Here is a 16,185-nt window from a genome sequence, read left to right as displayed (position 1 = left end):
AGAGACTAAGACTGTGAGAGAGGACCATTGCGAGTTGAGGTTGGTGATGAGAGAGAGTCCGATGGGCGACAACGGTTAGTGAGTCGGCGACGAAGACGAAGGAAGAAGAAGAAGTGAAGAACTAGGGTTCATCGGTTCAGACTTCAGAGTTATCTGTCTGTCGAAGTGTTGACTATCGAGTGTTTTTTTAAGTTTTAATCTTTTAAAAAATGAATAATATATAATATAAATATTATATATATATATATATATTAATGGGGGCTAGGGCGGGGCAGGGATTGCATTCCCCATCCCCATCCCCGAACCCGATCGGGGATTCAGGGATAGCCCCATCCCCAACCCCAACCCTGCCAAAGTACCCCCCCCATACATGACCCCATCGGGTCGGGGAGCCCGGGTACCCATCGGGGATGGGGAAAATTGCCACCCCTATTAATTAAAATCCACATTGGCTAAACAGGCCTGTTAGAAGCTGGCCCCAAGGTATTATGGGACTTATCGTGTAGTTGAGTGTAATAGACCAGTTGCCTACAAACTCAACCTGCCTGCCGCTTCCTGGATTCACTCCAATTTTCATGTTTTCCTCTTGAAGAGGAGCCTTGGAAAAAATATGGTGATCGGCCCCTCCCTACCCAGCTTTGATGACTAGGGAGAGCCCAAGTTGAGTGGCTTGAGCCCCTCAAACTGACTGACTTCAGGTGGGTCCAATGAGGCCATGAAAAAGTGCAGGAGGCTTTTGTTGTCTGGACACGTTTTAAGGAGACAGTTGAAAACAGTCCACTTGATGTATGGAACTGTTTGAGATTAGATGCAAACCAGAAAATAATGAAACAAGAGAGGAAGAGAAGAGAGAGCTGGTGGCAATGAGTGTTAGAGAGTAAGAGGTTCGAACATTACCTCTCTCTAACACTCTAAACATCTTATTAATAAGTTAATCTTTGACAAATTATAAAGAGGCCCTTGAGTGGGCAGGAAAATACAAAAAACAGAACATTACAGAGTATGGGCCCAGAATAAGGCCCACAACAGAGAGAAACATAACATAACATGAAATGACAGTCTATGGGCTATTTGGCCCATCTCCTCTACAGAGACCAATGCCACATGGGAACCATATAATCTCCTCAAGGCTCACTTCCCAAGTAAGGATGGGCCTCTGCTGCCAGGTATTGAGTCCATGAAGACCCCAGACCAGTGTGGACACTGGCATTAGGGATACCAATTCGTTTACTCTAGAAGGCCATGCCAGCCAGTGGCACAGAATACCTGATACCCTATCGTAACTACCTGATATGTAAGAAGCTAGATTGTCCAAGGAATAAAGGGCAGAGATTAATCCCCAGTTTTTCCCTTCTCTTTTATTGTAGGTTGTATAGGTTTCCCTATCTTTCCCTTCCTTTCCCTACCTTTTCCCTCAAACCAAACATAGCAGTAAGGAGGCTGAGCTCCCCTTAAAGAGAGCTGTGTTGGGCAGGTTCCTAACAGACTGACAATGGGATGTTAAGACATAATCTCTTTGGTTATATTCAATATCATCTCTTTGGTTATGATTCAATATCATCTCTTTTTTCTGTAAAGTTATTGAGATTGGATTGACAGAAAAGTTAATTTTGAATTGCATGGTGAATCACTTATTCCTGGTTGAGAAGTCCATTTAATTATTCCTTTTTTTTGATAAATGCTCTGTTTAATTATACTTACTAATTCTTTTAGAATCTAATGTGGACCTTGCATTTAATCGTGCTTATTTTCTGTAGGTGTTTTATGCAAGATAAAGCCTCAGGTTAGGATTTGATTGTAAATCATGGTAAGATCTCATAAGAACTTCATTACAATACCCTTCAGTGTTCAGACCAGCATTTTGGCGAGATTCTGGACTTGGAAACATGGGATAATGATTTAGCATTTGTTTTTCAGAACTATCTTATTGGTGCTTTCAAGCAGCCATGCAACATTTCAATCAAATTTTCTGATGGAAGAACTCGCAAGCAGGTATCTTAGGCTATTGTTTTCTAAGGAAGTGTCCTTTCTTTTTCTTTATTTTTTAACCATTCCTGAAATACAAGATTTTTATTATGTGTATGAGGTAGTGCACATCTGGTCAAGTTGTATCAGCATTTTGTTTAGTAATGTTAGATTCATGTAGAGGTAGAATAATAGTTGAGGGGGGGGGGTGAGGACATATGAATTAAAAGGTGATGACATGTAGAGCTATCAACATGGTTGGAAGGAGAGAACAAAGAGAAGGGTATATGAAGACAGAAGAGGAAATAATATTATTTTTTGATAGTAAAGGAAAAAATTATTAAATATTGATCAAAGAAAAGGAAAAAGTTATTAAAAAGAAAAGGCAAGAATGTATAAGGCTTTGCAGCCCAAGCAAAAACAATGCAAACCACTCCAAGATATACAAAATTTATATTCACCTCTCCACATCAAAAAACACTATATCAACATTCTCTAAGCTGAACATGACAAATGAACAACATTCAACCACAGTAACAACCCCCAATGCAAGCAATTACAGCCAAAACCACTTACCATCCCTCCTCTCATTCTTATCCTCCAGGTGACTTCAAGTCTCCATTATCCTTGCCGTTTTTTATGTGTTTGGTTTACTTGTTTTATACACGTTCTAGGTTCTTATTGATCCAAGTTAGACCCCAAAGCTATTAGAGGTGTTTTTTAAGGATATTTTGTAACCTAGAGATTACAAATGTCTCAATGTGGTGATGCAGATGCAGAAGCAAGGAAAGAACTCATGGGGGAACAAACCGATCTTCCAATTTCAGAATTTTTGGGTTATAGGATAATGGTGTTGTTTCAATTATTTATTTATTCTTTAGTTGTTGGTTTCTTAAGAACGTGGTTATGTTTTTTAGATTTTCATTTCAAAATTACTATTTATGGTAACTCTTGGACTTACATCTATAGTAATTCTGGTAATTACTATTTTCAGAAAACTCGTGGTTTATTCTTTTTAGTAATTTATGGTGTCTTACGAGTAAGTTTTAGTAGGATTAGAAAAATATTATTAGAGTTTTTTAGGAATTGGAGTCCTTATTTAAGCATCATTATGTGTTACTTATGCGGTTTATCTAAGTGTTATAGCATTAGAAGTGTTTTAGGTCAGTTTCCTAGCCCAAATTGGATTATGTAAAGTGACATCTGAGTTAATAACTTGAGTCTATAATTAGAGTAATTGTAATTGGAGTTGGAGCCTTGGAGAGTTGATTTGAAGACATAAAGATTGGTGTATTGATTTCTTGTTGCCAAAAGTTTCTCTTTTTTCCCCTCTCTCAGGTTATTATTTCTTGGCCAGAGGAGTTGGACCCCTCTGAACTAGACAAAAGGATCTGGACCTCTCAGCCCTCCGATATTTTCTCTTGTGCTTCCTTTTCTAAATCCTTTTGCTGGTCTTCGTTTCAACAGATTTTTCCTGTCAAGGAGATTTGTTATGTTTGTGCCTTGAATTCCTTGTAGCGACCCGCTTCATGAATCCGCTCCGAATTAATTTGAGAAAAAACCTGAAGGCAAATTTTCATAGTGGTTTGTGGTGGATGCGTAGCCCGACCCGTATTCATCTTATAGGTCCGAACCAAATATGAAGAGTTATGTATTTCGGGGGGTTTTCTCTCTTGTACACAGAGCTTGAGTCTTGTGAGAGACGAATGAGACATTGGGTGTATTTGGGGATTAGGGTTTTCTATGAGAGCACAACTCTGTATTTCTTCTCCATTACCTACTTCATAGTGGATTCTGTTCCTTCTTCACCCGTGGACGTAGGCTATCGGCCGAACCACGTAAATCTGTGTGTTCTCTGTGCTTGTTTCTCTTTATCTCTGTTTTACTTTCATCTTGAGTGTCATTTTGAATCTGTTTCCTTGGTTTTTTTTTTTTTTTTTTGCAACAAACTGGTATCAGAGCCCTATTTTCGTTTGGCACTTATAATGTCATCGATGAAGTTTGATATTGAGAAGTTCGATGGAAGCATCAGTTTCAGTATTTGGCAAGTCAAGATGCGTGCCATTTTGGGACAAGACGAACTATATAAAGCTCTATACGGAAAGGAGAAGAAACCTGCAACTGAGTGATGAAGAATGGGAGGAGTTAGATTTTAAAGCCCTAATCACGATTCAGTTTCTGCTATCAAACAAAGTTTTGTCGGAAGTCGTTCATGAGAAGACCGTTGCGGGTTTGTGGCAACAGTTGGAGTCTCTATACTTGTTTGCTTGAAAAGCAAACAAGAAAACAGGTCAAGCGGTTGAGAATATATAATGGTTTAGAGTTCTGTGAAAATGAATTTAATGAGTTTTGCAAAAATAAAGGCATTTTAAGGCATCGTATGTTGTCAAAACACCATAGCAGAATGGAGTTGCAGAACGTTTGAATTGAGCTCTACTAGTGAGAGTAGGGTGCATCTTGTCAAATACTGGGCTCTCAAAGGATTTTTGGGCAGAAGCAGTTAATATGGCTTGTCACCTGGTAAATCGATCTCCATCTATAACCATTGAATGTAAGGCTCCAGAAGAGGTATGGTCTGACCACCCTCCTAATTATTCAAATTTGAAAATATTTGGTTGTCCAGCATATGCACATGTTAATGAAGGCAAGCTTGAGCCCAGGGCCAAGAAGTGCATATTTCTTGGTTATGCTTCAGGTGTGAAGGGATATAGATTGTGGTGTCCTGATCCTGAATCACCAAAATTCATAGTTAGTAGAGATGTTCTAATTTAATAAATTATTTTCATTCATAAAAAAAAGGTGGAGTTAGAAGTTAAAAGTGCTTCCTCACCTTAGTTTACATCAGTCTAGGTGCCCATTTCTACTGAGATAGAAGAACATGTACAAGAGGAAGAAGAGGAGGAACAATATTCTATTGTTAGAGGCAGAACAAGGAGAGAGATTAGACCACCCTAGAGATTTGGTTATGCTAATCTGGTTGCCTATGCATTGTTAGTTGCAGAGAATGTTGATGTTACAGAACCCAATACTTATGTAGAAGCTATCTCATTTGTTAATTTTGCTAAGTGGTTGACAGCTATGCATGAAGAGATTGAATCCTTGCATAAGAACCAGACTTGGGAGTTGGTAAGACCTCCTAAAGGAAAGAAGATTGTTGGATGCAAATGGGTTTTCAAAAGAAAAAAAGGTACTCCGGGTGTAGAGGATGCTAGATATAAGGCGCGATTAGTTGCAAAAGGCTACAGTCAGGTACAAGGTGTTGATTTTAATGATGTTTTCTCACCAGTTGTTAGACATAGCTCCATTCGTGTTTTTCTTGCTTTGGTTGCCATGCATAATTTAGAATTAGAACAGTTAGATGTTAAAGCTGCTTTCTTGCTTGGAGAACTTGATGTATAGATTTATATGCATCAACCTGAGGGTTTTGTTGTTGAAGGGATGGAAGACCATGTTTGTTTGTTAAAGAAGTCTTTATATGGCTTAAAATAGTCTCCTAGACAATGGTATAGAAGATTTGACTCTTTTATGGTGGCTCTTGGGTATTCTAGATGCAAGTATGATAGTTGTGTTTATTTCAAGAAACTTGCAGATGATTCTTTTGTTTACTTGCTGCTTTATGTTGATGATATTTTTATTGCAACAAGAGAAATATCTAAGATCAATAGATTAAAAAAACAGTTGAGCAGTGAGTTTGAATTGAAAGATTTGGGTGCAGCAAATAAAATTCTTGGCATGGAGTTTCCGAGAGACCGAAAAGTAGGGAAGTTGTATTTGACACAACAAAAGTATATTGAAAAGGTCTTAGAGCGCTTTGGCATGAAAGATGCTAAGCCAGTAAGTACTCCTATTGTAGCCCACTTCAGACTTTCAGCAAATTTGTCACCACAGACAGATGAAGAGGAAAAATATATGTCACCTGTCCCCTACACTAGTGCTGTTGGGAGTATCATGTATGCCATGGTTTGCACACGACTTGACATTTCACATGCAGTTAGTATGGTGAGCGGATATATGTCATGTCTTAACAAGACACATTGACAGGTAGTGAAGTGGATTCTCAAATACTTGAAAGGTATATCAGATACTTGTTTGGAGTTTGGAAGTAGTGACAGTTTGATGGGTTATGTTGATTCAGATTATGCAGGTGATCTTGACAGGAGAAGATCACTCATAGGTTATGTATTTTCTATTGGTGGTTGTGCTGTTAATCGGAAAGCTACTTTACAGTCTACAGTTGCTTTATCTACTACTGAAGTTGAGTATATGGCAATGATTGAAGCAGTTAAAGAAGCTATTTGGTTGAGAGGCTTGTTTGATGAACTCAGTTTGGGTCCAAAGGTGACTGTTGTTTATTGTGATAGTCAGAGTGCTATCCATCTGACTAAGGATCAAATGTACCATGAGAGGATGAAAGACATTGATGTGAGGTACCATTTTGTTTGTGATGTTGTAGAACAAGGAGATATCATTGTGAAGAAGATTGGTACTGTAGATAACCCAGCTGATATGTTAACAAAGCTTCTTCCTATGGCTAAGTTCAAGCATTGCTTAGACTTGATTGGTGTTTGTAGCATTTGAGTTTGCCCATTGGGGCTTTTGTTGGAGAAGGTGGAGGGAGATTACTATTTTGTGATGCTTGAGAGAATTCAAGCCATGGTGGAGATTTGTTATGTTTGTGCCTTGAATTCCTTGTGGCGACCCGCTTCATGAATCCGCTCCGAATTAATTTGAGAAAAAACCCGAAGGCAAATTTTCATAGTGGTTTGTGGTGGATGCGTAGGGCTTGAGCCGCACCACGTAAATCCGTGTGTTCTTTGTGCTTGTTTCTCTTTATCTCTGTTTTACTTTCATCTTGAGTGCCATTTCGAATCTGTTTTCTTGGGTTTTTTCTGCAACAGGTTTGGTGCAGGCCTATTCCCCCCAAGGTTTCGGCATTCTGTTGGGAAGTGTTCTATGGGAAAGTAAGCACCTTGGATAATCTACAAAAGAGAAGACCTTTTCTTTGCATCCCTCCCAACTGGTGTACTCTTTGCAGGTCTCATGGTGAGGATTGTTATCATGTACTAAGCCAGTTAATGTAGAATTATGGGATCAACTTTTCTTGATCTTTGGGTGCAGGTGGAATAAGCCAGCAGAAGTAAGCATGCTTTTTGATCTGTCTACCTTTGTTTGGCGATATTGAAGAGGAATCATAATGTGGAGGTGTGCAAGAGCAGCTCTGATATGGATAGTGTGGGAAGGAACGCAAAGATTTCCCAAGAGAAGGAGAATAGTCTACAAGAATTGAAGGAGTGTGTTTTGTATGTATATGGCTATATTGCAGTTGAAACCTCTGGTTCTTTTCATCAGTTTTCCTTTATGATCTTTGGAGGAGTTGGGCAGCAGTGGCAAGCTCCTCCTCCTCGAAGAAGAGCATGTGTCTGAGTTGGGCACTCCTTGCTGAAAGGCTTTATGAAACTAAATTTTGATGGTAGTAGCCAGGGCAATCCAGGTCCCTCTGGGATGGGAGGGGTTATAAGGAATGAAAGTGGAAATGTGGTCCTCTTATACTCAGTCCCCTTAGGGGTGGGGGACTCCACTAGGGCAGAATTATTAGCTGCCCTTCAAGGGGTGCAATTTGCAGTACAACTAGGAGTGGAGCAACTACTAATAGGAGACTCCAAAGTGGTTGTGGGGTTGTTACAAAAACCAGAGTCAGTGGTGTGGGGTTTTAAGAATGAACTTAAGAAATTCAAGTGGCTGACAAGAGGTTTGTGTGTTCGAATATGTTGGGTGGGGAGATCAACAAATGCTATGGCTGATGGTTTAGCCAAGCAAGGGGAAAACAGGGAACAATTGTATTGGGCATCTTCTCAATTCTTTTCACAATTGTCGACAGAGAGATAGTACACAGGGAGATTAACTAGGGTAGACTTGATAAAATTGGAAAGAAAAATGCATGTGTTGGACTAATCATTGATGTTTATAGTTGAAATGTCAAATTGGGCGTTTCATGTAGACACAACAATTTGTATTGATCAACCAAAATGTTTCAGGTAGAAAAAAAATCCTCGCATAAATTCATATTGATCAACCCAAAACGTTTTCAGGTAGAAACATCAATGCTACCAAACACAACTAATGCATGCCCTATGGTCAGAGCTTCTGTTTTGTCTTCTGTTAGTTTTTTATTTTGTTTTCATTTATTTATTTCTTTCTTTACCTGGTTTTTTTTCTTTTGTTTGTACAGGTCCCTCTAAAGAGGGAAAATGGTCAAGCAGCCATGGTTCCTCTTTTTCAAAACAAGGAAAACATTGTTGGGGAGGTATTTCTAGTATTATGGATATTTGTTCTTTATTTCAAATTTAGAAATGGTATTGAAATACTCACTCATGGATATTTAGGTTAAATAACTAGGATGCTGAGAAGTTCTTATTTATGTGGTATCACATGTAGGTTTCTATAGAACCAACTCAAGGGAAGAAGGTTGAACACAATGGAGTGAAAATTGAGCTACTTGGTCAGATAGGTATGCTTATTTGCTTTTGTTTTTTTTTATTGATTGATGATAAATAAATCTTGTTATAATTTTTGCCTAAGCCAAATAAGGGGTTAATAGGGCAGAATTGTATTGGGCTCATTTGTGACCTGTGCCGGGGGGGCAAAGTACATGGGAATATAGATGTGGTAAGTGTACAGGGCTGTTGAATACATTGTACATATTGCATTATTTTTTTATTTATCGATAAAATGAAAAAGATACTACAGGTTTCATAATGGAGTTCGTGCAAGCAGGTCGGTGGAGGAGATCCTTGAAGTTAGAAGCACAAAATTTTCTGTTTGAAGAGATGAGAATCAAGGGGAAGGTAAGCCTGAAGGTAAGGGAAGTGAAAAAGGGTACAATAATGCTGGAAGGATTAGAAGTGATTGAGTGGCTAAGAGATTTCACAGCTGGAGCCTGTTCAAAAGGTAAGCAGATAAACTGACACGATTTTAGAACATTAGAAGGGAGAAGGTATGTAGTTGAATATAAGAGGAATAGAAAAGGCTCCTTCATAGCTTTGTCTGAATATTTTGGTAAGGGACGAAGGCAACTGGTGTGTCTACCAGGAGGAAAATAGAGACAAGGTTGGGGGGAAGTTGACTGGTTGCTCAAAGAGTTTTTAGCTCAAAGAGTAGCAAATGATAGAAAAGCCTCCATAAGGGAGGAGAAGGCATATCTTAGCAACAACAGGGTAGAACAAGGGCCAGTGGTCATGGCAAAAACAAAAGGCCAATGCAGAATGGTAGGAGATCTACAGAGAGAAGAGTGGGACAGTAAGTTTGTGATACAAACCAAGTAAAAGGTTAATGATTGGAGGAGGGTAGCTGACTTACTGACAACCAGTTTGAAGTTGAAGAGTGTCTTCATAGTAACCCCCTTCGATAACTGTAAAGCCCTTCTAGATCCAGTAGATAATGAACTGGAAATATCAGCTATCAATATTCAGGCTGATTTCGAATCATTCAGTCTTTAAATGGAATCCAACATCCAACTCCAAGGATTTCTTTGTCGAAGATGGTGTGGTGGTGCGTGTAATAGGCTTGCCATTTCATCTGTGGAAACAAGAAGTAGCAGAATCTATAGCAGTATTGTGTGGAGGAAAAGGAGCTTTCTGGGGTGATCTTCATTCAGTAGTAATCCTGCTAAGTGGTGTGAAGCCAGAAGACATTCCACAAAAGGTAGGTAAGAACAGAGGGGAGTTTTGTTTCTATTTGGCTAGCATCTTCCATTGAAGCAGGGCTGTGGAAGGAGGCTCGTATGGAAGGAGGTGAGAAGAAGGAAGAAGAAGCATTACGTGGACTTGTGAGATTGGTTAATTCAAATGGGAAGGAATGTTTCACTGAAAAGGGCCAACAATTTCTAGGAAGCCAAAAAGTTTTGGGGCAGATGGAAGGTCAAACCTGTAAAAAGAAAGAAAAAAGAGGATGTTTTAAACACTTGGGTAAAGTCAGCATGGTAGGGTGGGTTGAGGGACGGCAGGTCCTATGCTCAGTCGGTGACAGGGGAATTAATTGGAGATAGGCTTGCTTTAATTCAAATTGAGTGGTTGGGCGCTGGCCCATCAGGACCTAATGGGTCTGGTCAAGTGAATGGGCTAACTAATTTAAATCGGGTGGACCCAGAACTTAAAAAGCCATGCACCCTTTTAAGTGAGCACGTGACCAAGGGAGATGATGGACTGAAAAGTTGGTTTATCACCAACTTGAGCAATTCGCAACCGGCGCCTGAAGGAGGTAGGGTTTGTCGCAATGGTGCGCCAAATCTGAACTGGGCGTGGGTCCCATGCTTGAAGAAAAAGGGCTTCTCTCCGGAACGACGCAATCTGAGGTTCAAGAAGCACCATTTGACGACAGTGGAAATAGGGTTCTCCCTCTTTCTGGTGACAAAAAATCAGAATACCAAGGATGCATTTGAGGACTGCGAGACAGAGGAAGTAGCTCAGATTTAGAGTTTGAAGGCTCTACAAGTATTGGAAGTGTAGAACTGAAAAAAGCCAAGCCCCTTAGCGATAATGAGAGCCTACATATGAGTTACTTTTTCTGGAAGACGACGACTCAGATTTAAAAGACTCAGTTCAGGAAAAGCTTACTCAACCTTCTAAAGGGATGAGAGATCCATCATATGGATGGCCGGACCTTACAGGTAGGTTGGGCAAAATTTCAAAAATTTCTCTCTCACCCATATGGGAATCACATTCCCTGTTTTAGAAAACTGCATTTTTAAGGATCAATCTTGAACCTAAACCAAACCAGATCTGAAACCAAACGGTAGGAGAGGGATATACCTAATACGGAGTAGCAATAACTCTCAACGAAGGTGTTCACACCCAAGGAAAACGCCGAAGACTGCTCCCACTGAAGATGACACAACATAGGGTGGAGCAGAATCAACAGGTGGTTCTTCAGCAAGAACCAAACTCTTCAACAAGAATTCGATGGAGGGTGAGTTAGCACGACTTTAGATCAGTTTTTCACCAAAAACTGATATCAAGAACCTTTCTTGATCGCTCCTACTGGTGGAGAACGAACTGGCAATGGTGGCAGCAATAGAAGGAGGCAAGAGCAGAAGATGGCATCAGTCTAACTGGAGCTGTCTTCTCTCTTGGATCTGTAATCAAATTGTATGCTGAAGGGGTTCGCCCTCCTCCTCTATTTATAGCCTTAAAGAGAGGTCCTCCTAATCCCAATAGGAGTTTCCTAATCCAAATCTTGTATTTGGATTTGGACTCTCTTTAAGAAATAAGGATAATCCCTTATCTTATCTGCAGATAAAGATCAACCCTCCTAGTCTTATTAGGAGTTTCCTAATCCAAATCTTTATTTGGATCTGGACTCTCTGAGTGGATAGGGATAACTCTCTATCCTATCTACTGATCTAAATCCCAGTACCGCCCCTCTTTAATTAATCATATTAAACCAATTCGAATTGGGCTTTAGGCCCATTAAGTCCATGTGCTCATTTAGCCTCCAAACTGCTGCCCAATTGGGTATCCTTATATGGCGTGGGACCCAAGCATTGATCTACACATCAGCCACATGGGTTCAACCCAGCCTTTGTTACACGGCCTAGCTGAATTCACTATAGGAGACAGTGAACCCCCGAGCCCATCACCATGGGCTCTTAATGGGCCCAATACTTACACTAAGTGATCCCTGGGTCAAGCCACCTTATAAAAACCCAAAGACTGTGGGCAGATGCAAGATTAGCCCATCAGGTATTAACCTCAATGGTCTTACACTTAACCTCTCAGCCCATAATGATCAAACACTTCCCGACAAGAGAGGACCTCGCCCTCGACTGCAAGGTACAGTGCTGCACTCTCTACTCACATGGATCCCGGGAATGAAAACCTTTTGCAAACATTTTGAAACCGTAATATATATATATATATGTATATCTCTATATAAATATATTTTGCAAAACAAATTTGACCGATTAAAATCAACTGTCGGCAGTTTTGGTTTCCATCAGAGAGAGTGCATCCCCGACCATTCACTTTGTCTGACAAAGGGGTTGATCCTGTCACTATGATCACCCACTCAGATGAATTCTCGGACTGTCCCAACATACCCGGGTTTTGACCCCTTCTAAGATCTCACTGATTGGCATATCAAAGACAACCCAATCCGACACCTAGTGCAGTATCATAATCGAGTCTAGGGGTCAGGTGTAACATTCCAGTTTTGCCCATCAATCTCCAAGGTCCAGGGCAATACTAGAATTCTGGTCCAGTTTAGGGTTTCAAGAAAACCCACACTGCACGTACCTCAGATCTCACCCTGGCAGCTGAGACATGCTACCCCAACCAACTTGGCAGCACATCAGTGTCAGCCTTGGCAGGATAAATCTCCCAAAATCTATCCAACAGCTGTGAAGATTCTAAACTAACACGAGTCTCATATGTGTCCAGTTTAAGGGTATTACACAGAAACACACCACAATAACATGAATCAAATATGTTTATTCATTTAAATTAAATGTCATAAGGTACATCATTCTGATTGGAGCTAAGGGCATACACTGTTTAACACCTTCCCCCTTACCTAAGGAAGTGGGGTCTACCGCATCTTTTATAGAGGAGAGGCAAAGGATACCGGCTCTTAAATTTGCTCCCAGTTTGCTAGAGCGGCAAGGCACTAATAGAAGACTAGAGGAATAGGACTTACCTCGATTACTGAACACAGTGGTATCAATCAGGGGACAACATCTAAAGGTAGATTCTAATGCAAGGAATAAGACAATATTGATTGAACACAATGGGGACTCACAATCACCTCTTTTGGAAGGAGTAGACGTGACCTTGCTCCTTTGTTTTGCTTCTCAAGATCCATTGGCCTTCTCCCACAACCTGTCAGGTAATATTGTCAATTCATTTTTTGGTATTGATGTGGGTTTTTTGCCTGGAACAAGTACTTTTGCAGCTCAACTCGATGCAACAGCCATGGATGGAAAATATTTAATTGGGGACAAGGAGGCTAAAGGACGAGAGGAAGTGTAAAGGGGAAGAGAGTTACAGGAAGAGGATTTAGGGGTGTACAAGAGAAAAGAGGAAGAGGTAGGGAAGTATGGGGTTCAAGAAGGTTCAGTAAAAACAGGGACTCAAATTAGCAACAAAGTCAGGGATAAATCAATTATGGGAAAGAAGGAGAAGGAGGAATTAGAGAGGATTTGGGGACAAATTTGTGCTCTCCTTGAGGAGTATAAGCAAACAAAGGAACTTGTGGAGGAAAACCAAGAACCTCCGGAAAGTCAAAATAAAACAAAAGTTGTGTTAAGCAAATTTGGAACAATTAATAACCGAAGGAAGAAGAAAAGATTAAAGGTGGAAATGTTGATATCAGATATAGAAGAAAATTTGGAGTTCAACGAAAGAGGGGAGAGAAGGAAAGCCTCCAAGTAGGGGCCTGATCTTAGGAGGGGATGCCAAATCTTTTATTTCCATGAAAATCGTCAGTTGGAATTTAAGGGGGTTGGGGAGTGCTAGGAAAAGAAGGCTAATTAAGGACCTCCTTAGAAGGGAAAGGCCGGATATAGTGATGCTACAGGAGACCAAACTAGTCGATATTGATAGAAGTTGGGCAAGAAGTATCTGGAAATCTAGCGGAATAAATTGGGTTTCAGCACCCTCTTGGAGGGCTTCAGGGGGAATGGTTACTTTTTGGAGAGAGGATGTTGTGGAGGTGGTGGAGGAGCTAGTAGGAAATTTTTCAGTGTTGTTAAAATTCAGGATGGTAGAGGATGGCTTTACTTGGGCACTAACTAATGTGTATGGACCAAGCAATTATAGAGAGAGGAATGCTTTTTGGGATACAAGGACTTTGGGATGGTTTGTGGTGCTTGGGGGGAGATTTCAATGTAATCTGATTTACGAATGAATCAAATAATCCCCAACAGGTCATTACAACCAGCATGCGGAGACTCAATGATTTTATTAATAACTATGAATTAAAAGAATTCCCAATGCTGCAAGCCCTCTATACTTGGTCCAACTTTCAGGAGACACCAACCTGCTCTAAGTTAGATAGATTCCTTTTCAGTGAAAGCTGGGAAAATAAGTGGGTGGACTTGATAACTAGGGCTCTACCGAGAGTCACTTCTAACCAATGCCTCATTGGCCTAGTCAAGGACCCCGACCTTTTAGGTTTGAGAACATGTGGCTGACTCACCCGGACTTCGTGAAGAAGGTTGAGGAATGGTGGAGAGAAGACATAAGGGGGTGAAGTGGAAAGGGGTAAGATTTCACAAAAAAACCTAAAAGACTGCGAGCACATGTGAAGGAGTGGAATAGGGAGCATTTTGGGAGAATAGAAGAATTGAAATCCTCTCTGTTGACCCAAATAGAGGAATTGGATGCGAAGGAATCCCAAAGAACCATAAGCCCTCAAGAGTGAGACCGGAGATGGGAACTAAAAAGAGAGTTAGACGAAGTTGTTTTCAGAGAAGAAATTTCTTGGAGGCAGAAGTCTAGATGTAAATGGATTAAGGAAGGAGATGGGAACACTAAATTCTTTCATAGCCTAGCCAATGGAAGGAGAAGGAAAAACCTAGTGTCCAAGCTGGAAGTGGATGGAATAGTCTTTGATACCCAAGAGAGGATAGCCAATTGTTTTGTTGACCACTTCAAATCCATTTTGAGGAGACCCCTAAGACCTAGGGTGGAGTTGGAAGGTATTACCTGGCAGAGACTTCCAAAAGAGAGTAGAAGTTGGCTAGAAAGGAATTTTGAGGAGGAAGAAATTAGAAAAGTCATCTTTTCAATAGACAAGTCAAAAGCACCAGGACCAGATGGGTTTACAATGGCTTTCTTCCAAGACTGTCGGGACATAGTCAAAGAAGATTTAATTGAGGTCTTTAAGGAATTTGAGGATAATCTAGTGATGAGTCATGGAATTAATGCTACTTTTTTAGCCTTAATTCCCAAGAAGAAAGAGGCCAAGCATCCAAAGGATTTTAGACCTATTAGTTTGGTGACTAGTGTTTATAAGATTGTGGCTAAGGTCTTATCTTTGAGGATAAAAAAGGTGCTTCCTTCTCTTATCAGCCAAGCACAAGGAGCTTTTGTTTAGGGGAGACAAATTGTAGATCAGATACTAATAGCAAATGAATGTGTGGAGGAGATGAGGAGATCGGGGTGTCAAGGTTTTGTTTGTAATCTTGATCTTGAAAAGGCCTATGACTTGGTGGATTGGGGATAAATGGTGCAAATGGATAAATGGTTGCCTATCCATTGCCATTATTCCATCATAGTCAACGGAGTAGTTTATGATTTTTTCCCAGCTAGTAGGGGTCTGAGACAAGGTGATCCCATGTCACCGTTCCTTTTCACTTTAGTCGTTGATGCTTTTAGTAGACTCCTCTCAGAAGCAGATGGAGTCGTATCTCTCAGAGGGTGGAGAATAGATAGAGATAGAGTTTCAATAACCCCCATCTCCAATTTGCAGACAACATAATAATCTTTTGTGAAGGTTGTGATTTGATGGAGGTAAGGAATCTGAAGGATTTAACAATTCACTTTGAGAGGGCCTCAAATTTAAAGGTAAATTTTGAGAAGAGTTGTGTTGTGGGAGTTCACTTGAACAGAGAGGAGTTGGAGTCTATAGCAGCCTTGCTAGAATGCACTTTCTCTCAGTGGCCTCTATCCTACTTATGACTTCTATTAGGTGCAAATCCAAAGGAAAGTAGGTTTTGGAACCCGGTGGTGGAAAAATTCGAAAAAAGATTGGCAGCTTGGAAGAAAAACTATATTTCCAAGGGGGGTAGAGTTACTTTGATTAAAGCAACTTTAGCCAACTTGCCTTTATACTTCTTGTCGGTCTTTAGAATTCCTAAAAGAGAGGCAAAGAGGTTGGAAAAACTAATGAGGGATTTCTTATGGGAACCTGGTGAAGAGAAAAAAGATCACTTGATTAGGTGGGAGGTGGTGTGTTGGAGTAAGGAAGAAGGAGGCCTAGGATTAGGGAACGTGGTGAGCAAGAACGAGGCTCTTTTAGGTAAGTGGCTTTGGAGGTGGATCCTAGAGAGGGAGAGGTTGTGGCTTGAAGTAGTGAAAAGTATCCATGGCTGTTCCGAATCAGGTTGGGATGCAGGAGTATCCTGAAGGGCCTTGCTCACAACACCTTGGAAGGCTATCTCTATCATTCTCCCTAAGTTCCTTAGTTTTGTAAGGTATGATGCTTGCTCTGGGAACTCCATTCTTT

The 16,185-nt window shown here is 40.5% G+C and overlaps 1 protein-coding gene across 1 annotated transcript in view; it reads left to right on the top strand.

Annotated features, from left to right (window-relative positions):
* Window positions 1-16,185, top strand: part of LOC148845650 (vacuolar protein sorting-associated protein 26A-like) — a 60,781-nt gene that overhangs the window by 25,757 nt on the left and 18,839 nt on the right. Inside the window, exons 2-5 of the mRNA XM_088953932.1 lie at window positions 1,758-1,807; window positions 1,918-1,992; window positions 8,195-8,269; window positions 8,401-8,473. Of these exons, the coding sequence (XP_088810058.1) occupies window positions 1,805-1,807; window positions 1,918-1,992; window positions 8,195-8,269; window positions 8,401-8,473 (226 nt within the window). The 5' untranslated portion in view covers window positions 1,758-1,804. The remainder of the gene's footprint in view (window positions 1-1,757; window positions 1,808-1,917; window positions 1,993-8,194; window positions 8,270-8,400; window positions 8,474-16,185) is intronic.

Source organism: Nelumbo lutea, chromosome 7 (genome assembly GCF_056320005.1).
Source record: "Nelumbo lutea isolate HS-2025 chromosome 7, American lotus-T2T, whole genome shotgun sequence".
Taxonomy (NCBI): Eukaryota; Viridiplantae; Streptophyta; class Magnoliopsida; order Proteales; family Nelumbonaceae; genus Nelumbo; species Nelumbo lutea.
Note: the sequence above shows the minus strand (reverse complement) of the source record. Positions and strands in the feature narration are given on the sequence as shown.